The sequence below is a fragment of the Dreissena polymorpha genome, chromosome 1 (assembly GCF_020536995.1).
Source record: "Dreissena polymorpha isolate Duluth1 chromosome 1, UMN_Dpol_1.0, whole genome shotgun sequence".
Classification (NCBI taxonomy): Eukaryota; Metazoa; Mollusca; class Bivalvia; order Myida; family Dreissenidae; genus Dreissena; species Dreissena polymorpha.
Genome location: NC_068355.1, coordinates 82,147,848 through 82,174,657, shown reverse-complemented (window position 1 = coordinate 82,174,657; position 26,810 = coordinate 82,147,848). Strand labels below are relative to the sequence as shown.

The 26,810-nt window shown below is 35.6% G+C and overlaps 1 protein-coding gene across 4 annotated transcripts in view; it reads left to right on the top strand.

Moving 5' to 3' along the window:
- Positions 1-218: 218 nt before the first annotated feature.
- The window catches only part of LOC127837807 (glucoside xylosyltransferase 2-like), a 34,217-nt gene continuing 7,625 nt past the window's right edge, over positions 219-26,810 (top strand). For 2 of the 4 annotated variants that reach the window (XR_008029479.1, XM_052365214.1), the window contains exons 1-8: positions 425-609; positions 13,206-13,341; positions 15,800-15,905; positions 16,100-16,259; positions 19,235-19,375; positions 19,753-19,945; positions 24,749-24,898; positions 25,365-25,537. Coding sequence is in view for 3 of the 4 variants with exons in the window: in XM_052365214.1 (XP_052221174.1) it covers positions 13,224-13,341; positions 15,800-15,905; positions 16,100-16,259; positions 19,235-19,375; positions 19,753-19,945; positions 24,749-24,898; positions 25,365-25,537 (1,041 nt within the window). In the remaining variant the exon portion in view is untranslated. Of the gene's footprint in view, positions 367-421; positions 610-13,205; positions 13,342-15,799; positions 15,906-16,099; positions 16,260-19,234; positions 19,376-19,752; positions 19,946-24,748; positions 24,899-25,364; positions 25,538-26,810 lie in introns of those variants that run through there. The other 2 variants (XM_052365221.1, XM_052365226.1) reach the window with 2 other exon arrangements.

Below are 26,810 nucleotides of genomic sequence, written 5' to 3'. Positions count from 1 at the left end.
GCCAACGATCGCATAACTTTCAACAAACGACCATCCAGAACAGGACATAGCTCAACAAACTAAAATCATTGCCACAAACGCTGACATATATAAGAACTCTTTTTTTTCCTAGAACCATCAAAGACTGGAACTTACTACCAGAAAGTGCCATAAAATCAGAAACAGTGGATAGTTTTAAAGAGCGCATTTCATGCTACTAATTAAACGCGCACACACCCCCTGGATAATTTCTGCTCAGTGATTGAGTCATTTTCCAGTACCCTACAGATACGGATACAGATACAGATCTCTTGCACACAGAGCATGGAACGACAACTCTGCATGGAAACTGGTCCAATATGATGATTTGTGTTTGGCCTTTACACTGTGAGTAATATTATCTATAACATACTGTATACCATGTCTGAAGGGATTTGATTTCAATTTATTTAAACTGTACGCTGTACTGAGTTATTGTTTGTATAAGTCCCTGGATGAAAGCGTGATGTTTCCATAGTTCCTTCTAGCTTAAACAAAACTGATATAGTACTCGGACAGAAATCATACAGGGCCACAATTAAAATATTGTTGGTTTGCCCTTTACCGACCCTAGATTTTACAGGTGGGGAGGTAGGTATGAAAATTATTTTAGTTTATGTCAGAAATTATAATTTTAAAACACTAATAGTTTATGAATATTTAAAACACTGTTATTAAAGCACTGTTGCAGTGTACGAAGCACTATCGTTGCTTAGTCTAAGTTCGTGGATAGTGTAAGTTCGTGGATTGTCAGTTTGGAATAACTACATACGCTAGATTTTGACATCCTGGAGACGAAAACCGGTTTTGTGTATTGCAAACTATCTTTTTACAACTGAGAACAAAATATTTGAATGAAATGCGTTCTGAACAGGCAAACAAATTGAATAATGGCCATAAGTGTATTTTACCTCCATTTTCATAATGCACAAATTTCCTTTTCCAAAAAAAATCGTACCGAAATACATAAAACCTATTTTGCTCGCTTTGTTTATATACAGCGTTCTATTGACACTGTATGTACACAGCCTCGTACTCGATTTTTAAATGCTGTTTAGGCAACGTAAAATAAGAAGTGTTTTTACGATACCTGGTTCCTTATACCTTTTATTTAATGTACACATGTGGTTAGCGTGTGGCTATGATATTTATTAGAGAAAAAATCATTTTTAATGATAAATAATCAAATTATAACGAAAAATCAACTTTTCTGAAAAAAATATATTTCACTATCATAGGTATTTAACTCAAAATGACCCGAAAGCGAGGTGCATCGCTTTGAACAGCCATACCATCATCAGTTGTGCACGAACTTAGTCTTATTCAATGCAGAAATGAATTTATTATCTGGAAATGTACATATCTTGCCAGATTTCTGCAAATGCAAGGAAATTTATTTCTGCGTTGCATTTATAAGACCGAGTTTGTGAAAATCGCTGTACACTTGATGAAGTTATGCCTGTTTTCGGGTGATCTTGAGTTGGATACCTTATTATAATATATGATATATATATATATATATTTATTTGATAGTGATTTTTTTAATTAAAATTAATTGTTCGTTATATTTTTATTATTTATCATTCAAAATGATGTTTTCACTAATAAATATCATAGCCACACGCTAATTTCGCTAACTACCTGTGTTAATTTACAGGCCAATCAAACTCCATTGAAACATTATATATTTCATTAAATAATGTTCTTTATAAATGTTCAATGTTCAGTTACATGTATATTTTTTATTGTTTTCATTCATGTATTAAAAAATGTTTAGAAAGCACACATTTCTACATTTGGCCTAATCAGCTGTTCTGGAGTAATGACATCACATGTGTCATCCACGAACTTACATGAATTCAAAATGGCAGTTCATACTGATGGATGGTGTTTGTTAACTTGAATTTGGAAGACAAGATTACAATTGAATTTGATTCTTTGTTATTATTCACACAGGTGTGGATTAAATTTATGCTTAATTATATTAATTTGATCGAAATAAAAATATAATTACTTATAAAACTGTTCCATTGTTATATCCACGAATTACGATAGACCAGGATATGACTATGTTATATGCACTGTTTGGTCACCAGTAACGGATCTTCCCTAGTAGCGGATCATTTTTCAGAAAAGATCATTGTATTGCTCTAACCCCTATATAAATTACTGATCAAACTGTATTTTAAACGAGAATAATTATTTTTCTTGTGAAATGTATATTTTCTTTTCCCAGTGATAATCTAGTTATTTTTATATTGTGTATTGCATATCTACATGTACTCACCGTGTTTACAAAGTGAGGCTCATCTGGGTAATGAGAATTCCAAGAAACGCTTACCATTAATTTCATTTGAACTTTTCCTTCAAAATCCTATTGTCATTCGAAAGGTAAGTTATGCAAGAATACATTAACATATAAATTATCACATAAGCTGCTGTGTAACGTTTTTTACAGGCACTTTTTGAAACCCTAGTGAAGTCGCCAGTAGCGAATCACATTCGGCAATATGGCGGGAAAAGTTGATTAATGAGTGGGTCATTTCAAACTTCGTTTTAGATGTCAAATTTGTATTTTTATGCCCCCCTTCGAAGAAGAGGGGGTATATTGCTTTGCTCATGTCTGTCGGTCGGTCGGTCCGTCCGTCCACCAGGTGGTTGTCATACGATAACTCAAGAACGCTTGGGCCTAGGATCATGAAACTTCATAGGTACATTGATCATGACTCGCAGATAACCCCTATTGATTTTGAGGTCACTAGGTCAAAGGTCAAGGTCACGGTGACTCGAAATAGTAAAATGGTTTTTGAATGATAACTCAAGAATGCATACGCAGCCAACAGGGCACACTCTGAACAATATTACTGAAGCAACTGGTCTGTAATCCTAAATCTATAATTATCAGTCCAATAAAACATCATCCTTTTAGTAAAATACAGTGGATCAGTAAAAATATTATCAGAATATGAGATTTTTTGTATATTTTGTACATTAAATATTGTGTTATTGATAGAGACAGTAGAATGCACCCTATGTGGAGGAAGAGCTACCCTGGACCACATCTTGTCCTCGTGTAAAGAAGCACTTGCCCAGGGGAGATATTGCTGGAGACATGACCGGGTACTCCGAGAGGTAGCTGATACACTTGAGAGACACAAGAAGAAGGCACGAGTACATGCCGGGGCAAAGCACATCAACTTTGTACCAGCAGGGACAGCAATGAAGGGTAAAAAGGGAGGACATCCGAGTATCCTAGACGGCACAAATGACTGGGAACTACGGGCAGATCTTAGTAAACAGCTGCAGTTTCCAGACATTGTCCACACTACCCTACATCCAGACATTGTGATGGTCTCCGAAAAGACAAAGAAGATCATTCTGGTAGAGCTGACTGTACCGTGGGAAGAAAGATGTACTCAGGCACATGAGAGAAGGAAGGCCAAGTACGAAGATCTCGTCCAGGAATGTAGAGGGGCCGGGTGGAGAGCATGGAACTACCCGATTGAAGTGGGATGCAGAGGGTTTCCTGCACCATCGCTGGGAAAGATGTTCCAGGATATGGGAATAGTGGGACAGGCGAGAAAGCTGGCCAGTAAGAAGGTATCACAGGAAGCAGAAAGAAGCTCCAGCTGGCTGTGGCTAAGGAGGAACGCCAGTAGCTGGAAGCCATCCACTAATGGGTAGTGTTTGATCAACACTGCCGCCCGCCACTTAGAGCTTGTCCTAGGTTTAAAAGGGCGAAACAAGCAATTACAAGTGGTACCTAGCTGACGACATTAGTGGAAAGCAGTTTATCTGTATTTTACAACAACAACATGTTAATGTTTAATTTTGTTGATTAATATAAATATAAGCAGGACAGGGGAGGTAATACATTCTTATATACAGGGGAAACAAATGCAATAAGTTTAAATTTATTGTTACAGCATTTGCCTCCCTTGTAATATATTTAAATTTTACCAAATGTAAGGCTAACTGCATTTTTGTAATGCATACCACCACCACCAGTGACAAAAAACGTATTCACACAATGGCTTATAGCCCATATCGGGGGACATGCATGTTTTACAAACAGCCCTTGTTACCATATGTTTGTATGGTTTCAATGTTGAATGCTAAACATTGTCCAGTTCTTATCAAATTTTAAATACAGGTTTAGAAATTTCGGCAAATTATTAGTGTATAAAGTTATCTTGATTAACTGAGCATATTAACTGAGAAATTATTTTATAAATTCATTCAACTCAATTTACATTTCATCATTTTTAATATTCAGGAAATACGTTAAAATACGTTAACAAAACTGGTACAAATTTTCAAATTATTTATTCATCAATCATTTTTCAATTCATTTACATAATTAAATAAAAACATATTTAAAACTAAATTACACAAATATAAACTTAAGGAATAAACAATAATAAACAATCAAAAATAATAATAATGGTAACTAGAAATGGCGCAGCAGAGGCTGACGCGTATCCCCACGCCTGCATGTTTAACCCAGGGGCCCCCCAGGGTTGTTAATGGGGCCATGCATATTTGAGATTGACTGTATTGTCATAAGAGAAGTTCAGTATCAATTAGAAGTGAATCGGTGTAGAAATGAAGAAGTTAAGTAAAAGGCAATTTTGGTAGGGTGTGGCCTATGTGGGCCGGGCACCCCAGGGTTGGTAATGGGGCTATGCATAGTTGAGATTGACTGTATTTTCATAAGAGAAGTTCAGTATCAATTAGAAGTGAATCGGTGAAGAAATGAAGAAATTATGGTAAAAGGCAATTTTGTGTGGGTGTGGCCTATTTTGGCAAGGCGCCCCAGGGTTGGTTATTGGGCCATACATAGTTGAGATTGACCGTATTGTCATAAGAGAAGTTCAGTATCAATTAGAAGTGAATCGGTGTAGAAATGAAAAAGTTATAGTAAAAGGCAATTTTGGGTGGGTGTGGCGTATGTGGGTGGGGCGCCTCAGGGTTGGTAATGGGGCCATGCATAGCTGAGATTGACCGTATTGTCATGCATAGTTGAGATTGACTGTGTTGTCATAAGAGAATTTCAGTATCAATTTGAAGTGAATCGGTATAGAAATGAAGAAATTATAGTAAAAGGGAATTTGGGGTGGGTGTGGTCAATGTGGGCGGGGTGCCCCAGTGTTGGCATTGGGGCCATGCATAGTGGGGATTGACTGTATTGTCATACGACAGGTTTTGTATCATTTTGAAGTTTTTTTTTAATCGGTGCAGAAATGAAGAAGTTAATGTAAGATAACATAAAAATGAGTGAAAATCTCTGACCCGGCCCGCCCCAACCCCCATTACTTTTGACCCAGGGGTCAGATCAAAATTCCAAATAGTGCAGGGTCGCGCATATGTTCATAGCTACCATGTGTGTAAGTTTCAAGATTCTAGTGCTTATAGTGTAGGAGGAGATGGTGGCCAGGACGGACAGACAGACAGACGGACTGCGGAGATAACACAATATCCCCACGCTTTTAAAAAAGCGTGGGGATAATTATTATTTTACAATGTAATCTTATATGCTTTAATAAAGAAATAGGTATTTTAATGCTTTTTGGCTTACAGTCATCCAAGAGTGGTACTCTCAAAGATGAGGCTAAGGTCAGTAGTTTTTCTTCTGAGAAGACAACTCCTGCATCTAAACTTCTGCTGAAAAACTGCATCTCATCCAAACATTCCCTCTTATGCAGTTCAACGATTGATTTTGGAATACAAAAATACACATGATTACCTGGTTTGTCTTTTGTGGATCGCACCATAAGAATCTGATTTAACACTTAGCGTTGCAATGACCTTGACATTTGACATAGTAACTCAAATTTTATTGGGGTCATCTACTGTCCAAGGCCAAAGCACATGGGAAGGATCAAGCCAATCGGTCAATTCCTTGAAGAGTTATTAATGCTTGATTGGTCATTGTAGGCTCGGGTACTACTTACATGTACCGCGAGTACACTTAAGTATACTTACATGTACCCCGGGTACAGTAAATATACTAAGACGTACCCGGGAATTTAAGCACTCAATGGGTCGTTGTCGACTATATTTTTAAAATTAATTATGTTCATATGTATGTCAATTTTCTGTTAAATTGCCTCTTTATTATCGAGACTCTTACTAAAAAAATATGTTTATGCAGATATTTTTTAATTGAAGTTTGATTCGTTATTACGGTAATTGAAAGCGCGTTTTACCACATCGGATTTTGGGCGGGAATAAAACTTGGGTACAGTGTAATATCGACCGGGTACGTTTTAGTATATTTACCGTACCCGGGGTACATGTAAGTATACTTACATGTACCCGGGGTACATGTAAGTAGTACCCGTGCCGACAATGACCAATCGAGCATTATTAATTGGAAACGATTTTCACACTTATTGTGAAAGTGATCATAACTTTTAACCTGTTGACCCCAATTTTGATAGCGGTCATTTACTGTCCAAGGTCAAAGCACATATGAAGTTTCAAGCCAATCGGTCAATTCATTGACGAGTTATTGATCAGAAAAGATTTTCACACTTATTATGCCCCCCTTCAAAGAAGAGGGGGTATATTGTTTTGCACATGTCGGTCCGTCGGTCGGTCCGTCCACCAGATTGTTTCCGGATGATAACTCAAGAACGCTTAGGCCTAGGATCATGAAACTTCATAGGTACATTGATCATGACTGGCAGATGACCCCTATTGATTTTCAGGTCACTAGGTCAAAGGTCAAGGTCACAGTGCCAAAAAACGTATTCACACAATGGCTGCCACAACAACTGACAGCCCATATTGGGGGCATGCATGTTTTACATATGCTTGTGTGTTATTTCATCTAAAATGTGTACAATAAATGATGTTAATTGCTCAAACGCATTTGTCATTATTTAACTGCCAGACTGCTTTTATTTTTATGCCCCCCTTCGAAGAAGAGGGGTTATATTGTTTTGCACATGTCGGTCGGTCCGTCGGTCTGTCGGTCTGACCACTAGATGGTTTCAGGCTTTTTCCGCTCCATTTTGGGAAAACGCCACACTGGCATTTTGGGAATTTCGCGTCGTGAAAACCCCCATTTTGGGAAAAAAATTAATCGCAAAATTGGCTCAATTGGGAAAAATTATCGCATGTAAATTATTTAAAACAGTGTTTCTTATATTTCAAAGAAGCCGTTAACTGGTAAATAACGACTATTTTGATAAGTTATTATTAAAATTTTACAAAATATTATGAACATGTGTGATTAGTGCAGGTTTTTTAATCTGAATTTGGGGAAAAGGCTTGGCCTTTTTGAGGTGAAAAAAATCGCGGGAAGCGCCGGATTTTGAGGAAAAAAAGGAAAGTCTTAAATAATCATTAACATATTTTACAGTTCTTAAAACAAATTCAAGGCAACAGATAATTTTATTATGCAATACTTTCTATTTTCTACACCAGATCAGGTCAACTTAGATATTTAAAGGGTAAAAAAAAAAAAAAAAAAAAAAAAAAAAAAAAAAATTTTTTTTTTTTTTTTTTAATTGGGAATTTTTTTTTCAATTGGGAAAAAAACAACCAGATTTGCATTGGGAATGGGGCCGAATTTCGGACCCGTGGCATAGGGCGGAAAAAGCCTGGGTTTCCAGATGATAACTCAAGAACGCTTAGTTCTAGGATCATGAAACTTCATAGGTACATTGATCATGACTGGCAGATGACCCCTATTGATTTTCAGGTCACTAGGTCAAAGGTCAAGGTCACAGTGACTCAAAATAGTAAAATGGTTTCCGGATGATTACTCAAGAATGCTTAGGCCTAGGATTATGAAACTTCATAGGAACATTGATCATGACTGGCAGATGACCCCTATTGATTTTCAGGTCACTAGGTCAGAGGTCAAGGTCACGGTGACTCGAACAGTAAAATTGTTTCTGGATGATGTCTCAAGAATACTCATAGGCCTAGGATCATCAAACTTCATGGGTACATTGATCATGACTCGCAGATGACCCCTATTGATTTTCAGGTCACTAGGTCAAAGGTCAAGGTCACAGTGACAAAAAACGTATTCACACAATGGCTGCCACTACAACTGACAGCCCATATGAGGGGCATGCATGTTTTACAAACAGCCTTTGTTAGTTTTTGCCTTATGCGATCACTTTTTTATGAGATGGTTAAAATATAACAATACATGTATTTATTAAGTATGATAATGAAGTTAATATATAAAATAAAGAGTCTCAACGATTAAAAGTGTATTAGATAGTGTATTTGTAGTGATAACTTAGTTGTTGTTTAGCATGGTTTATGTTTAATGTTAAGTAGTGACTTGTGTGGTCTATTAAAAAAACAAAACAAATAAGATGGAATACCACAAAAAAGTGGACAATGCAGTGAATTCACAACTTGATAGGATCATTATGTGTAAATGTAGGTAAGATAGTTTATTAAGAAAAAGTAAATTAAACAATTATATACCCTAAATATGCCAAGTTTAATTCAATAAAGTTTTTAATTGAAAAGTATATATTTTAGGCATTAACACCATTGCCGCCATGCATAAGGATTAATATTTATATTTCAGGAATCTTCTTTATAACAATGAATATGATTCCTTAGGAGAGTTTTCAAGATTTGTGGGTGTTTTTCTACATTCATGGTTTATTCTGCTTTTGATGACTAGCTGTGATGAGTCTGTGGGCAGAGATATACTGGAATGAGATATGCAATATTGTTGCTAATCTTGCTAATGAGATGTATGTGAATTAGATGTGTTCAATTTTCAGAATGAGTGTTTGCTCAGTTGCGAGACCATAAGTTGGACCATTTAGAAGAACACTGGTCTAAGCTCATTCAGTATACATGGTGGGCTGATAGAGCACTCTTTTACAACCTGGGAAGGATAGAAACTTAATCTATGCAAGACTGTGTGGGCTGATCTAAACTTCCTTAGGGATAGCAGGCGATGGCTCTGCAGGCTCTGGTGAGCTTCTTTTAGGATGACGAAACCTCCTTGTTGTTTCTTACTGTTGTGTAATTGGCATTGTGTTTCTTTATGCTGGTGTACTGTTTTCTGATAGAGATTGTTCCATTGGCCTTGGACAGAAAAAAACATTGTTATTGTATTAGATTTTGTTGTGTACTGATAGAAATATTATTTAAGATTGCAGTAACCTCTAAAGCCATGTTCTGATTTACTTTTAGAGTTTTCAAGTTTTGCCAGTGTTTTTGATATTGCAAGGATTGGCTAGACTTGCTTACAACTCTGGACATTATTCTAGTTCAGATTTTGCAGTGTTTATGTTGTTAAACATACTTAGCATTTAGCATATACTTGGCAAATGACTTCATCTAGAAGCAAGTCATGTTTCTTCGTTCAGGAAAGCAACAGTTTCTTGAAGGTTATTTATGGTCCACAGCCTTGTTTGATTTGGTATTATCAGAGAATATCTGTATAACTTGTCCATGTTTGTCATATTGCCATTCAAGAATTGCTAAAGGATTTAACAATAATCAGCGAACTTGTTTGCGACTGGTTTGTTCCACTGTGTTTCTTAAGAATCCTGGACAGACCATTATGGCTCTGATGCACTCTCTTTTATTGTTGTTGTGATATGTACTGTACAGCTTTTTGGATATGATGGGCATCTTTAACGAGACCTAGTAATTCTGTATAGTAACACTCGTAGATGATGTCAGCAGTGACCATAATAATTTTTTTTATGTACTCTTTGTACTCTGTATTGTAAAATATGTCAGCTAAATGAAGTGTATATGTGCATAACACTTTCACTTCCCTATGATCCAAATAAACCTGAGCAGGGATCATATTTTTTTCGGTTCCGTCGGTCCTAGACCGATTGGGGTCATGAAAGACCGATTGAAAATCCCAAAGAGTCAGTCCGATTCTGTTCGCTAAAATTCCCAAGTCATGAAATCGATTACTCAGTGCACATGCTAGCATACCTAATTACATTCTTATCTCGATAAGGTGTGATAATCTGCAGTCTCTAAACCGGTCAGGACCAGTCTATTGCACGTCAGCCGACTAGTATCAGCATATGACCCCTAACAACGAAGATTCGCGCGGTTGTGTATTAGTCAAGCGTGAATAACCCAGTGTCAATATCAATCTATAATTTCACTGGCTTATACCTAGCACACTAATCGTTCCGTAATGTGTGCTCGTCCACGATAAAATCGTTGACAGTTACTTCGGAGATTAAAACCTCGATGTTATCCTCGTGGAAATTGTGCATTTCATGCATGATACAGTCAGTAAACTTTCATATAAACAAAGAAGAAAATCGGATATTGTGCAATAATTGTGGGCGGACCTTAAACACAAAAAAACGTGCTGTAACTAAACAATACATGCCGATACATTTTCCACCAGCGTAATGATCCGGCAATAAATGAATGAAAGTTGCGGTTTTGATTGACAGAACAGCCGAAAGTTATTTTTATGGGCGGAACTTCACATAAAATAGTACAAAAGAAAAATAATATACATTGTATAAATCTTTAGTAAAAATCGTGTTAGAATCAAAATAATTCTTGTACTTTATTGTTTGTTGTTGAATAACCCACGACCAGAAGTTAAGATGCATGGTTTTTAATCACTCGTGCTTTGCACTCGTGATTTAATCCCTACGCATTTTAACTATCGGCCGTGGTTTATTCGACAACAAACTATAACGTACACGAATTGTTTTCAACTATTTGGTTTTATTATTGCCAGTAGCCAACCTACGCACAGACATTTGATAGATTCAATGCATGTGTGTAAGCTTTTTTTTTTTTTTTTTTTTTTTTATTCAATATCATACATACAATGTAAACATGTATATGATCGTACAACATAGTGATTGTATAAAGCAATAAAGTCCAGACATGTTATACAAGATATGCTAATATATATTAATTTTTTTAGAGAGAAAAGAAAAGAACAACAGAGGAATAGTTATGAAAAATGATGAGTTGTATAAAGTCGGAAGAAAGCATACTGGACTTGTGTGTTTTGTTGTATATTCACAATAATCTTGTCAGATAAAAAAAAAATAAAAAAAAAATAAACAAAACTATTTTAGAGAGATAAACTAACATTAGAATGAGATGTATTTAAGTGGACAAAACATTATGAGAATTTTATCCGATTCCATTTTTGTTCAAAGATTTGTAATGTGTCATTACTGAGGGCTATTTCTTTCTCAATCTGTATTTTTAGTTTAAGACTATGGACAAAGCAATTAAAATTTGGTACTTGTTTTTTGTACTTCATGTTTAAGATAAAATATTTCATCAATATAACCATAAAATTCACAATATTATTACAGTCTATTGATTTCAATGAGTTAATTCCGAAACTTACATTTAAGAAAGATAGTTTAACGTTTAGTTGATGTTGTTCAAGAAAGGATATTAATTGATTCCAAATAGTCTGGATGTGTTTGCACTCCCAAAAAAGATGTTCTATAGTTTAAATGTTTTCACTGCAGAAGTCACACAGATTTGAGTTAGATAATTTGCATTTAAAGAGATATTTATTTGTAGCTATAATTCTATGGATGTATTTATATTGAAAATTTCTCAGTGTGCTTTCAATTGTTGCTTTATATGGCATGGTAAATATGTGTTTCCAATTAAGCTCATTTTCTCCAAAAAGGACTTGCCATTTATTTTGGATTTTGGAGTTTTCTGTAGGGTTTTTAATTTGTAGTGTTTATAATATTTTATTTATTTTGTTTTTTCTTCCAAGTATGTTTTCTACAAATGTTGTTTGAGTACATGGTGTATTATTTGTATTGATTTCAGATTTAATATGTATGGGTATGCTTTTGATTAGTGTGTAGTACTTCAGAAAATTATTTGAAGGTATTCCGTATATATAGCATATATTATCAAAAGAGTAGAAATCCTTAATTCTGTAGTCATATAATTGGTCGACATATTTAATGCTTCGTTCAAACCAGTCTTTATAGAAAAACGTCTTATTGTTTGAAGTTATGTCTTTATTGTTCCATAAAATTGTTTTACTGCTGGTTTGGGTTTCTAAGTTATGAGTGACATCACTCCATGCTGATAGAACATCAGACAGAAATATGTTTTCGTCTGCAATTTCATGTAAGATAGTATTGCTGATGTTACATTCAAAGAGTAAGGAGTCACCATATTTTTTTAGGATTTTCTGGTAGAATAATTTCCATTTACTCGTATTGGTATTATCTAGGTATCGTTTAACCCAGCTGCATTTGACTGCATTCAAGAATGAGTCAATGTTCGTTAATTGGATACCTCCATTTTCTACAGATTGAATTAACTGAGTTCTTTTTATTTTATCAGGCTTACCGTCCCATATGAAATTGAATATTGCTGATTTTATATCGTTAATAACATCATTTGGTGGATTTGGGAGAACTGTTAATACATATATTAATTTAGGAAGTGCAAACGTTTTCAATACTGTGTTTTTTCCGATTAGTGTAAGTTTACGATGATGCCATGATTTTAAGCAGTTTTTAAAATTCTGTAATTTAGGTAGTATGTTTTTAAGAACTGTATCCTTTTCATTATTTGTGAATGAAATTCCTAACGTTGTGGCTTCATCGGATGTCCAATTAAATTTCATTTCTTTTTTATATTGAACATTACTTTGTTTTAATTTACCTACTCGTAACACAGTACATTTACTTTTGTTTAGTTTAAGACCCGATGTCATTCCGTAAAGGGTTAGCATGTGTGTAAGCTATTATCGAGTCGACAATGATTTAAAACATCGGTATAGACTTAAACAGATTAATAATATTGACAACAATCAAAAGTCAGATAAAACAGTTACCAAAACAACAATGAAATAGCTAATGATAAAACCAATTGAGAAAACTTGTATGTTCCGTTTAAAAAAATGCTTAAGGCAATTTAACTTGTACATTATTATACCCTCTTCATGAATGGCAAAATCAATGGTATATATTTTAACGTAATTTGTCATAATTTCGGATAAAAATTTTCGGACACTTTTTCCCAATTTAAATCCAGACCGATTGATAACACTTTCACTTCCCTATGATCCACATAATCCTGAGTAATGTGCCTTTGCAGACAGAGTGCAAAGTGCTAAGTGTGTTTGTGAAATTAGTCTCTAGTTACAGGCGTATTTGTAGAACAGTTACAAAAACATATTCTCTGTATTTCTGTCTTTTTTCTAGGGCATTATAAATAGTTGGATGCCTACCCGTGGTTGCTGGAAGATGCTGTTTAAGCTGGGTTTGACTGTAATCATTCTTGTGGCCATTTATATGTTCTATGCCATTGACACAGAGCTGAAATCTACTAAGGTTACAGGTATGTGTACTTTGAATTGCATTTATATGTAATATGCCTATGACATTGGGGTTCCAGTCCATTTTACATGTACTAAAGCTGAAAAAAAAAGAAAACTTGAAAATGTACTCTGAAGCCACAGTTGTCCATTTATCTGTCAGAGTTTGTTCAAAACATAGCCATGGTGTCAAAATTAGCACCACCCTAGGGTTAACTTGTATTCCTTATAAGTATATTGTAAAAACTTCTGCTTTCAAACTGCATTGCCCAGAGGTTTGGTTTTTGGCATGTTACCATACATCATACGTTTGTCCTTTATCAAGTTTGTGTAAATCATGACCAAGGGGTCAAAAATGGGTATAACATTTTTATTGTTACCTTAGTAGAGTTTGAAAATGAATGTTTTCTGTTGAATATGTTCTTTTATTAGCTCACCTGTCACGAAGTGACATGGTGAGCTTATGTGACCGTGTGATGTACGGCGTCCGTATGTATGTGCGTGTGTGCATGTGTGCGTCAACAATTTGTTTGTGTAGACAGTAGAGGTCACAGTTTTCATCCAATCTTTATGAAATTTGGTCAAAAACTAGGTCACTAGGTCAAAAACTAGGTCACATAATAGGTCAAATAATAGAAAAACCTTGTGTAGACAATAGAGGTCACAGTTTTCATTCAATCTTTATAAAATTTGATCAGAATGTTAATCTTGATGAAATCTGGGTTGGGATTGTATTTGGGTCACCTGGGGTAAAAAAACTAGGTCACTAGGTCAAATAATAGAAAAACCTTGTGTAGACAATAGAGGTCACAGTTTTAATCTAATCTTTATGAAATTTTGTCACAATGTTTATCTTGATGAAATCTGGGTTGGGATTGTATTTGGTTAGTCAGGTGAGCGATTCAGGGCCATCATGGCCCTCTTGTTTTTCTAGTTTGAAACATTTGAACACTCTAGAAGTTGCATTTGTTTGTCAAATCTTCATGAAACTATAATCCGAATAGTCCGATTATTTTTTTGAATTATATCTATGAAGTTTGAAAACGGTTTTCAGAAACATGGCAAAAGCTGCTTAGAACAGTTCAGTTTCTTAAAAGCTAAATAGCCTATGGCCCTCTTGTATTTTATGCCAAAGCAGTTTTTAAAAGGTATTGGAAAAATATGTATAGACAATCAATGTCTTCAACAATCATGTTCTATGGCGTTGACAGGGGTGGCGAAATCTCAAAAAACTAAACATGTCCACGGACAACCATTTAGGAAATTTAACTTGTCCGTTGCTGAACAACACTTGTCCGTTAATGTTTATATAAATTATAAACGCATTTATTGATTAATGTAAAACACTGTGGAATATACCAAAATGAGTATGATTTTCTAGTTTTGTTTATAGTTGTATTTCAATAGTACATTCATTATAGCAGTATATTATAAACAATATAAAGACTTTCTAAAACTTTTAATCTTGCAAAGCTAGTGTAATTAAAACATGTGTTGAACATATTACATCGTAATCTTAACAAATTAAACTAGTCCAATATGTGGACCTCATCAGACTGAGGCTCCGCTACTGGTAGCAATTTGATTATCATCAACTGGTACATGTGTAATCATTGAAAATCTGTTAGCCAAGTTTCTTGAAAAGTTCTGGTGCGTTTTCTTAGATAATATTTTTTATCATAATCTTTCTTAGTTTTTTTGGGAGGTGGACTGCTCAAAGCTTCGGGTTTCTGCTCCGTTGTTGAAGATTAAAAAAAAAAAGTTCCATTTTTTACCATTAAAGTCGTCTTAAATAACAAGGTAGACCGTGTTTTGATTATCTTTCTTTGATACTTTTTATTTCCGTCTGATTGTAAAAATAAAGAAACCAGTCTGTACACTGTCTAACAGTCGGGCCAAATGTTTAAAATGCGGCATGCTCCTGGTCTCTTATAGAATTAGGGAGATCACTGCGCAGGAGAGTGCCCGTATTAAAACTTGATTGCTCCGCAAATAGCACTGACAATGTAATCGCATGTCAAAATCCGGTTTTGTAAAACTTAATTACAGCTTTAATACAGTGTATTTTTTTTGTATACCTGGACCCGACTTTTAAAAAACTTGTTGTCCACGGACAACTTAATTGAAAAAAATCAGTTGCCCAGACAAGCAAATGTACGACTCGGGCAACTCGGACATTTGATTTCGCCACCCCTGGTTGACAACAAAATAATCTACAAATGAAAAATATACATATCACAGAATGGTAAAGTTTGTTTAGTGAAGAAATAATACATGTGTTCTATGGATAAAACAAAGCAAACAAGCAGATATCTGCTTTGAACTTGTCTAAAAACATGACAATTTAAAATTCTGTAAATATATAGTTTAAAAACATCTCAATTATCAACATGCCATTATACAATTTTGCAAATGAAAATATGGAGTAAATTTCTTTGTTGTCATGTTATCTGTTTCATTTGTTCATTATTTTCATTTAAGAAGAGGGTTTCTCCAACTTGAATAATGCTGGCCAAGACACAAAATATGCAGCTGATGTAGTAGATGAACTGAAGACAGAAATTAAAACAGAGAATGAAAAATCAAGGTATAATGATTTTTCTGTGTACTTAAATTTCAGTATTTTTTAAATGTATCTATAGCCTAAGGCTTACTTCATATATATATCTGGTTTGGTTTATTTGGTATATACTATGATGGACATAAGGTCAAAGAATTTAGGAGCATGTGAGTTTGAAATAATCACCAGAGATTTTTCCTTGTTTGCTGCTGTGTTTGCAGTGTGCCACCCCGTGAGAGTATCCACCTGGCGGTGGTGGCGTGTGGAGACCGGGCGGAGGAGACTCTGGTGATGCTCAAGTCTGCAGTGCTCTTCACTTACATCCCCCTGACATTCCACATTTTTACAGAGACCAGTCTTATGGTTCACTTCCAGCAACAGGTAGGTCTGTACATAAGTTTGTACATAAAGCTGTTACAATTGATTTAGTTTAATATATATACGTGTATTGGTAACTTTGATATTTATACCCCCCTTCAAAGAAGAGGGGGTATATTGTTTTGCACATGTCGGTCAGTCCGTCCGTATGAATGCCCTTCCGTATGTTCGTCCACCAGATGGTTTTCGGATGATAACTCAAGAATGCTTAGGCCTAGGATCATGAAACTTCATAGGTACATTGATCGTGACTCGCAGATGACCCCTATTGATTTTCAGTTCACTAGGTCAAAGGTCAAGGTCACAGTGACCCAAAATAGTAAAATGGTTTCCGGATGATTACTCAAGAACACTTATGCCTAGGATCATGAAACTTCATAGGTACATTGATCATGACTCGCAGATGATCCCCATTGATTTTCAGGTTACTAGGTCAAAGGTCAAGGTCACGTTGACCCGAAATAGTAAAATGGTTTCTGGATGATAACTCAAGAACACTTATGCCTAGGATCATGAAACTTTATAGGTACATTGATCATGACTCGCAGATGACCCCTATTGATTTTCAGGTTACAAGGTCAAGGTCACGGAGACTCAACTAAGAAAAATGGTTTCCGGATGATAACTCAAGAACGCTTACGCCTAGGATCATGAAACTTCATAGGTACATTGACAATGACTCACAGATGACCCCTATTGACTTTCAGGTCACTAGGTCAAAGGTCAAGGTCACGGTGACTTGACACAGTAAAATGGTTTCCGGATGATAACTCAAGAAAGCTTATGCCTAGGATCATGAAACTTCATAGGTACATTGATCATGACTCGCAGATGACCCCTATTGATTTTCAGATCACTAGGTCAAAGGTCAAGGTCACAGTGCCAAAAAACATATTCACACAATGACTGCCACTACAACTGACAGCCCATATGGGGGGCATTCTTGTTTTACAAACAGCCCTCGTCTACAAAAGATTTAAACTATCCACCACACTAACCCTTCATAGGAGTAAGTGATGTTCCTAATATTAAAGTTTGAGTTAAAAAAAGTATGTTTTACTGTGAATTATGTTCAGTTTCAATTGTAACTCAAGTATTTTAGGTCATCTTTTTCACACTGAAGGAACATAAATATTTACTTTGAAAAACAAGTATACTTCTTTGCTCACCCCACAAACATTATGAAATTTTGTGTGTGCAAAAACTGGTTATGAGGAGTTTCTTAAATACCGAGTTAAAAAAAAAAGTGTGTTGAAATCAGTCGTATAATGTAGATTGAGCAAGTATTATTGTATTATAGTTTTTATGCTCCCGGTAGGGTGGCATATAGCAGTCGCACTGTCTGTCAGTCCATCTGTCCGACCGTCCGTCTGTCTGTCCGTCCATCCGAAAAGTTTAAGATTGGCCATAACTTTGGCAATATTAGCAACTTGATATTTGGCATGCAGGTGTATCTCATGGAGCTGCACATTTTGAGTGGTGAAAGGTCAATGTCATCCTTCAAGGTAAAAAAAAACAAATCCAAGGGAAGTAATAAGCTTTAAAGGGAGAAAATTTCTATTTATCATTTGGCAGGTATAGATCATTTTCACAAGTGATATTTTTTAAAGGGATATAATAAAAAAAAAAAAAAAATAAATCAAAGCGGCACAGTAGGGGTCATTTTGTTTCTGACAAACACATCTCTTGTTGTACATGCAATGGCATTTGATGCCTCAGGAGTTAATCAAGTATGTATACTACCGTACAGAAAAGCTTTCATGACATATAAATTATTTCTTTTGCATTATTGGCTTTCATTCTTATACATAATTGAACGTATTCTTACAAACAAAATAGTTTTCAGTGAAATAGATAATTTGTTTATGCCCCCAAAGGAGGGCATATAGTGATCGGACCCTCCGTCCGTCTTTCACTCACACTTTGCATTTAGGTTTCAAGTGTAGGTTTCGAAAAATGCTCATTACTTCCATGTCACTTCAGATAGTGACTTGATATTTGGCTTGCATGTGTATCTCATGGAGCTGCACATTTTGATTGGTGAAAGGTCATGGTCAGGGTCATCCTTCAAAAGTCAAAAAAACAAATTCAAGGGAAGTAATAAGCTTCAAAGGGAGATAATTATCTGTACCTGCCAAATATTTTTTTTTTAATAAATCAAAGCCACACAGTAGGGGGCATTGTGTTTCTGACAAACACATCTCTTGTTTAGATCACCTGTTAACAACATTCTAAGGGTGGAGCTTTTGGCATGGCCTTTTTTGTCTGTGGTGTGTCATCTGTGGTGTGCTGCCAATTAACTTTTTATTCCAACAACATCTCCTAAACAACGCTCAAAATTGTTTGAATTGGTACCGTTACTATTCCCAATAGGGCAAAAATTGGCTATCAGTAATTTAACTTCCAGGACATGACCAAATCGCTCAACCCTCGTAAGGGTGAATATAAAACAAACTTCCAAATAAGTAACCCTGCTCTGTTTGATCCATCTCTTCTGTCCATACACTATTGTTGACATGTTATATATAGTTGACATTTCAACATGCTAACCTACAATGACACACAAATCAGGTGATGGCAATAACACACAAATCAGGTGAAGGCAATAACACACAATTCAGGTGATGACAATAACACACAAATCAGGTGACGACAATAACACACAAATCAGGTGACGGCTGTCTGATACTGGCGTGGTGTTTTTGATGTCGGCTGACATATCTTGTGCATTTTCGAAGTGAGTACCAATTATCTTTAACAACATCTGCTTGTCATGAAATACCAATTACGGCAAAAAGCTCTGTTTTAGGTAACAAACTGGGCTGCGTAATAACATGTTGACCTTAACCCATATGGTATAATTTTGAACAAGATGCAAACATGAAAAGTATGATTGGTGTTCTTTCTTATGTACTATGTGACGGTCATGTCACTCTTCTTATGTAAATAGTAGTTAACTGAGTTTGATGTCTATTTAGCTGGACTTTTGGCCACCAAAGTACAGACAAAGAATTGAGTTTGCACTGTATAACATCACATTCCCGGAGCATGATGGCGTCAAGGCAGAAGAGTGGCAGAAACTGTTTAAACCTTGTGCTTGCCAGAGACTTTTCATTTCAGTGAGTTGCTCGCTTCCTTGTTTGTGCACTCTTCTTAAATTTCAATGAAAAGTGTGTGTCTATCTTATGATCACCATGTTTGACACTCTTAAGCCACTTTAGTGTTAAAAATGCAGGTACTTTTTTATACTAAAATAATACAAAGTTATATAATGTGGAATGAGGATATGTGATTATGTGTTATTTTATTTTTAAATAATTAGACAAGTAATTATATGGCACTGTTACGTTCATATAGCAAATGAATATAAACTTCTTCGACATAATTTGCAAGTATGTTAAATGTGTTCAACTTACAGATTTCTATTATAGGGTCTGCATATTAATTTTGTAAGCTCCATACATCAGTTATGCTCAGCAATTGGAATTATTTACAGGACATTTTGCACCACATTGACTCCCTTATATACGTCGATACAGATGTCCTTTTCTTGGGCCCAATAGAAGACATTTGGGCCCTGTTCAAGAGCTTCAATTCAAGCCACATGTCAGCTTTGGCAATAGAGCATGAGGACAAGGCTATTGGCTGGTACAACCGGTTTGCACGGCACCCTTACTATGGGGAAGTGGGTATGTACATTCAGGTTGCATGGCACCCTTATTGCAGGGAAGTGGGTATGTGCAACCAGTTTGCACCGCACCCTTTCTATGGGGAAGTGGGTATGTACAACCAGTTTGCACGGCACCCTGCCAATAGGGAATGGGTATGTACAACCAGTATGCACAGCACCGTTGCTATGGGGAATTGGGTGTGGACGTTTTTCAGTACATTGAATTTACTAGAATACCATCCTTTGAAAAAGTGTCCTTGACAGATGTGATAGAAGTCTGATATCAGCATCTGGACTGGACTGTATAATATTATTCCATTTTTTACAGCCTTCTAGCAGAGCCTTGATAAAGTTGTCACAATGTTTGAATGTATGTGTGTAAACGGATGTGTTAAAGCATCACTCTGAGTTTGTCCTTAATGTACCATCTCATTCCATTTTAAAATAAACAATGGCTATGAGCTTTAAAAAAAATAAAAACAAGCATTTTTAGCTCGACTATTATATTTGAAATATATATAATGGAGCTATCCTACTCACGTCGGCGTCTGCATAAACGTTAGCGTGCAAATGTTAAAGTTTTCGTACTACCCCGAATATTTTCTTTGTCCCTTAACATTTTGCTTTCATATTTTGCATACTTGTTCAGGGCTAGCGCTGGCCTAAAATTTCTTTGAGCCAACCACATTTCGTTTTTCGGCGCGCGAAAAGTGGTTTTGAAATAATAATATATACTATCAACTTGTTCATATTTCTTTTTATGACAACAAGGGCATATCACATATAATATAACATGCAGTTTTCAATATAGAAATAATTATTATGGTACTTTTCAAAGTACAAACATAAATTAATGTGTACATGTACACTTAACAGTGAAGTATGTTGTCCTAAATTTGATATCCTGAAAATAAGGCCGGAGGTCTTAGAACCAGGAACCCAACAGGAATAAAGGGCAAAGCCCCCCACCCCACCCAGAGACTTACAAATTGTTCTTTGTTATATTCTGTCCAATTGCAATTTCAAGTGAATACAATTCTAAATGATATAAACCAAATCGTCTGTATGACTGCATGTGTATTCGGCATTCTATTTCTTCTATAAAGAACTCCGAATTTTTTTTTTAATCAGTGAAAAATAACGTATCTAAAAACGACAGTCCGAAAAATTGTACGCGTTCTGCACTTGAAATAAATTTTGCATATCGTTTGATTGCAGAAAATGAAAATCGGTAGCCTAGCAAATACGTAATAAATATACCATTTGGTTGACATTTTTCTTTACAATAGCATAGCTTGTGGTTAAAAAAACTTTATTATCACCTTTTATTTCAAACAATAACTCGATAATCGTCAGCAAGGTGTAACATCATCAACATAGAACTAATTATTTAATGATCATTCTTTAATTCAGATCGATAGTCGGTAGACAGGTCTAAAGTGATCAGCTGGGAAATTATTTATTGTTGCTCTTGTCATTTGTTTATCTTTAAATACGACGTTTGCCATCGGCTGATAAATTATTGGCAGACGACAATATCAACTGTGTATTCCAAGTGTTTACGCATGATTGACCCAATAATATGTGTGAGCGAACTCAATGTTGATTGGACAGCTACCACGTGCGCTTCAATAACAATACGGTCAAGCGATGTCTCATGTTCTGGTGCAGACCGGTTTAGTTTATTGTTCAATTTGCGAACACTTTAAATGAAACAAAGAGAAAACTATAGAAAACCAGTTTGGATTTAAATGGCGGATAATTTCCATGAAGATTTGCGAGATTTTAGCATTTTCGCAAATCAGTATTTTCTTGAGCCAATTTCTCAATATTTTCGCAAATGGCTCAAATGGCGAACGACAGCGCGAGCCCTGCTTGTTTACCAACATGACCCAAACCTATAAACAAGAGCAGACAACTCTATCAAGCATTTTGTCATAATTATGACCCCTTTTCAACTTAGAATATGCAGCAAATGTTAAAGTTTTCGTACTAGCCTATTTATTTTCATTGTCCCTTGACATATTGCTTTCATATTTTGCATACTTGTTTGCCAACATCACCCCAACCTATAAACAAGAGCAGACAACACTATCGAACATTTTGTCATAATTATTGCCCCTTTTATACTTAGAATATGCATATTATTGATAAATCTATGTTAAAGTTTGCGTACTACCCGAAATATTTCCTATATCCTTTGACATATTGCTTTTATATTTTGCATACTTGTTTACCAACATGACGCCAACCTATAAACAAGAGCAGATCACTGTATCAAGCATTTTTACATAATTATGGCCCCTTTTACACTTAGATAATTGAACATTTTGCTTAAATTGCCATAACTTCTTTATTTATGATCACATTTTATTATTACTTTGACAAAACAACACTTACCTGAATACCCAATGTATTCCACCCAAACAATACCCCACGCCCCTACCCAGAATACCTCCCACCCTTATTTTTTTTTTTGTAAACATCATCTAATAATTACCCCACCCCACATTATACCCCCCTCTCACCCCCACCCCCTTCCCTACCCCCCCCCCTTCCCTACAATCCCCCTACCCCCCCCCCCTACCCCCCCTACCCCCCCCCCAATTTTTTTTTAACATCCAATAAATTACCCCACCCCTCTCACCCCCCACCCCCTACCACCCCCCTACCCCCCCCATTTTTATTTTTAAATCTAATAAATAACCCCACCCCACATTATACCCCCCTCTCACCCCCTACCCCCCCCCATTTTTTTTTCCTTTTTAGCTCATCTATTTTTTGAAAAAAAATTATGAGCTATTGTCATCACCTTGGCGTCGGCGTTGGCGTTGGCGTTGGCGTTGGCGTTGGCGTTGGCGTCGGCGTCCGGTTAAGTTTTGCGTTTAGGTCCACTTTTCTCAGAAAGTATCAATGCTATTGCATTCAAACTTGGTACACTTACTTACTATCATGAGGGGACTAGGCAGGCAAAGTTAGATAACTCTGGCGTGCATTTTGACAGAATTATGTGCCCTTTTTGTACTTAAAAAATTGCAAATTTTGGTTAAGTTTTGCGTTTAGTTCCACTTTTCTCAGTAAGTATCAATGCTATTGCATTCAAACTTGGTACACTTACTTACTATCATGAGGGGACTGGGCAGGCAAAGTTAGATAACTCTGGCATGCATTTTGACAGAATTATGTGCCCTTTTTATACTTAGAAAATTGACAATTTTGGTTAAGTTTTGTGTTTAGGTCCATTTTATTCCTTAAGCATCAAAGCTATTGCTTTCATACTTGCAACACTTACTAACTATCATAAGGGGACTGTGCAGGCAAAGTAATGTAACTCTGACTGGCATTTTGACAGAATTATGTGCCCTTTTTATACTTAGAAAATTGAAAATTTGATTAAGTTTTGTGTTTAGGTCCACTTTATTCCTACAGTATCAAAGCTATTGCTTTCATACTTGCAAGATTTATGAACTATCATAAGGGGACGGTGCAGGCAAAGTTATGTAACTCTGACTGGCATTTGGACGGAATTATGGGCCCTTTATACTTAGAAAATTGAAAATTTGGTTAAGATTTATGTTTTGGTCACTTTACCCCTAAAGTATCATAGATATTGCTTTCATACTTGGAACACTCACAAACTATCATAAGGGTACAGTAAAAGGACAAGTTGCATAACTCTGGTTGTCATTGTTACGGAATTATGGCCCTTTTTTGACTTAGTAACTTTTAATATATGGTTAAATTTTGTGTTTCGATCCACTCGAAGTATCAAGGCTATTGCTTTCAAACTTCAAATACTTACATGCTATCATGAGGTTACTGTACCTGGCAACTTGAATTTTACTTTGACCTTTGAATGACCTTGACTCTCAAGGTCAAATTATTAAATTTTGCTAAAATTGCCATAACTTCTTTATTTATGATTAGATTTGATTGATACTTTGATGAAACTACTCTTACCTGACATACCACAATAGACTTCACCCAAACCATCCCCCGTGCCCTCCCCCCCCTCCCCCCCCTCCCCCCCCCCCCCTAATTTTTTTTTTTTTTTTTTTTTTTATAAGATCATCTCACAAATGACCACCACACCCTCACACTATACCCCCACCCCACCCCCCCACCCCCCCCCCAAATTTTTTTTTTGATTTTTTTTTTTTTTTTTTTTTTTTTTTTTAAGATCATCTCACAAATTATCACCACACCCTCACACTATACCCCCCCCCCCCCGATTTTTTTTTTTTTTTTTTTTTTTTTTTCGCTTTTTTGGAAGATAATGTAATAAATGTCCACAACCCCACACTATACACCCCTCTTCACTCCACTCCTCCCTCCTTTGTGATTGAAAATGAGAGTCCCTTCACCTTTAAAAAGAAAATAGATGAGCGGTCTGCACCCGCAAGGCGGTGCTCTTGTTTATTTTTGAAACATCATCTAATAAATGACCACATCCCACATTATACCCCCTCTCAAACCCCCCCCCCCCAAAAAAAAAAAACATATTTATTTTTCCTTTTTTATTTTTTAAAGATCGTCTTATAAATTATTGAATATGTACAATATCCCCATGATGGCTTACGTTATAACGTCAAGCACTCGAATAGTCGAGCGCCCTGTCCTCTGACAGCTCTTGTTGACTTTGGGCTCAACATGTTCTCGACAGGCTTCTAGTGTTGATTCCCAGTCTTGCACAGTGATAGTGCTTATAGGAATAAACTTGGCCATCTGCCTGTAACATACATGTATCTAATAAACTCCTTGTTAACAACACCTTTTAATTAACATGTATCAGGAAATGTATAAATTTCATGACATTTTCCAGGTGTAAACAGTGGAGTGATGTTAATGAACCTGACACGTATGAGAGCATCACCGTGGTTACAGAAAATGAATGCCTTCTACAAGGAGTACAAGCTGAAGATAACATTTGGGGACCAGGATCTTATCAATATATATTTCCATTACCATCCAGGTAGTCACTTTTGTTTACTTCAGAATTAAAGTACATGGGATCTGTAACATACAACTGTAATGTTTTCAGTTTTGATAACAGGTAATTGAATTAAATAATGAATAAGATTCTGTGATCAAAGTACTCAATCATTTGATCATGCTTAATATTTGGTAACATCAGATAATTTTCTCAAGTTCATAGTGAGATTACTTAGATTATGCGATATTGATGATTACTATATGGCTTTACCTGTGTGTGCTATGCATTCTAGTGATAATAACTGCTATTTAGAATAGTGTTATAATACAATGTATGTTACATTATGATGTGGAGCATGAAGTGTATTTTACCTGTTAATGTGGAGCACAAAGGTTAAAGCATAAAGTGTATTTTACCTGATCAATATTTCAAGCAAGGTTAAGTGAGATACCCAATTATACATGCATTTGATTGAGTGTTTTTCGAACCTCCATATATTTTTAAGATCAGCTGTATATATTCTCCTGCGAGATCAATTATCGGCCTGACCACTGCATGTACATGAGTGTGTGCAAGCCTGCGGAGAAGGTAGGGGCCGTAATTCTGCATGGCTGTCGAAGGGTCTGGTTTGAGGACAAGCAGCCAGCCTTCAAGGCTGTGTACCAGGCATTTAAGGAAGTAAGTATAGGGTATACAGCTTAAGAAGATTTTAATCATATGACCTGTAAGTTGCCTAGTGGAAAAAATTGCTTAGCTTAAAATTTGGGAGAAGGTACCACTTTTTAGATGCTATTAATAACATAAGAGACACATCAAATGACATGTAATGATGTAATGAAAAAAACAACATTTGATTAGAGTTTGATCTATTTGTACAAAAATGCATACATGTATAACATAACTAAACGTTTAAATAAGATGTCATGTTATATAAAAGTTATAATTAGAGAACAATTTAACATGATCTGATATGCAATTGCAGAAATGCATATTTACCTCAGCTGCAATCTGGCCAGTATGTTTTTGTGCAAGTAAATATTATAAACGGCATGATCTTAAACTGCTTTCCCCATTATACTGATGACAACAGTTAAAAATACTGTCTTTCATTCTGTGATAAAGTAATGTGATAGACTATTCCTAAATATCAATGAAATATATTTGTTATTCTTTTACAAAAATAGAATATTTATAATGATATAATAATGTTATTTATTATTTTTAAGGTAATTGGTTACCTTAATCTTACTACCAGTATGCAAAACTGTATGTTTAGATTGAATATTGATGAGGGAAATTTAAGAAATCAAACTGTGTAACATTACAAAATGTTCCCTGCTTGTTGTGACACCTTAGTAAACAGTAAAAAAATGCATAAATACTATTAATAGCATATTCAAAGCGAAGTAGATAATGACGGATCATTTTCATTGGCTATCTAGAGTAAAAAAAATGCATGATATCTAAAACCAGATTTATAAATTTTCACAATCTTTCTATTTGTGCGAGGGCAACAAAATTCTTAGTCTTTTACATAAGAACATTTTATTCCTTAAACTATATGCTTTAACACAGCTGTAAATCTTACTGATCACTGATATAAGATACTTAAATGAGTTTACTAAATAATTCATTATTTCGGTCTATGCTAGGTCATAAAGGGAAAGAAGGGATGGAATGCCATTTCTATTAAAATTCAGTGGGTGTGAGTTGATAGAGGGAATGAAAACACTTATAAATATGTTTTAAAAAATGTGTTGTTGTTCGCCCATATTAAGCTTAGCTGTTTTCTGAGAAAATCGGAGGTATTGTTATAGCCAGCTCGTTGTCTGACATCCGCGTCGTGCTAAAACCTTAACATTTTGTTAAGGTTTTGAACATTGGCTCTAAATGCAAAGTGCTTCAACCTTCAACTATGAAACTTCATATGTAGCTGCACCTTGATTAGTTC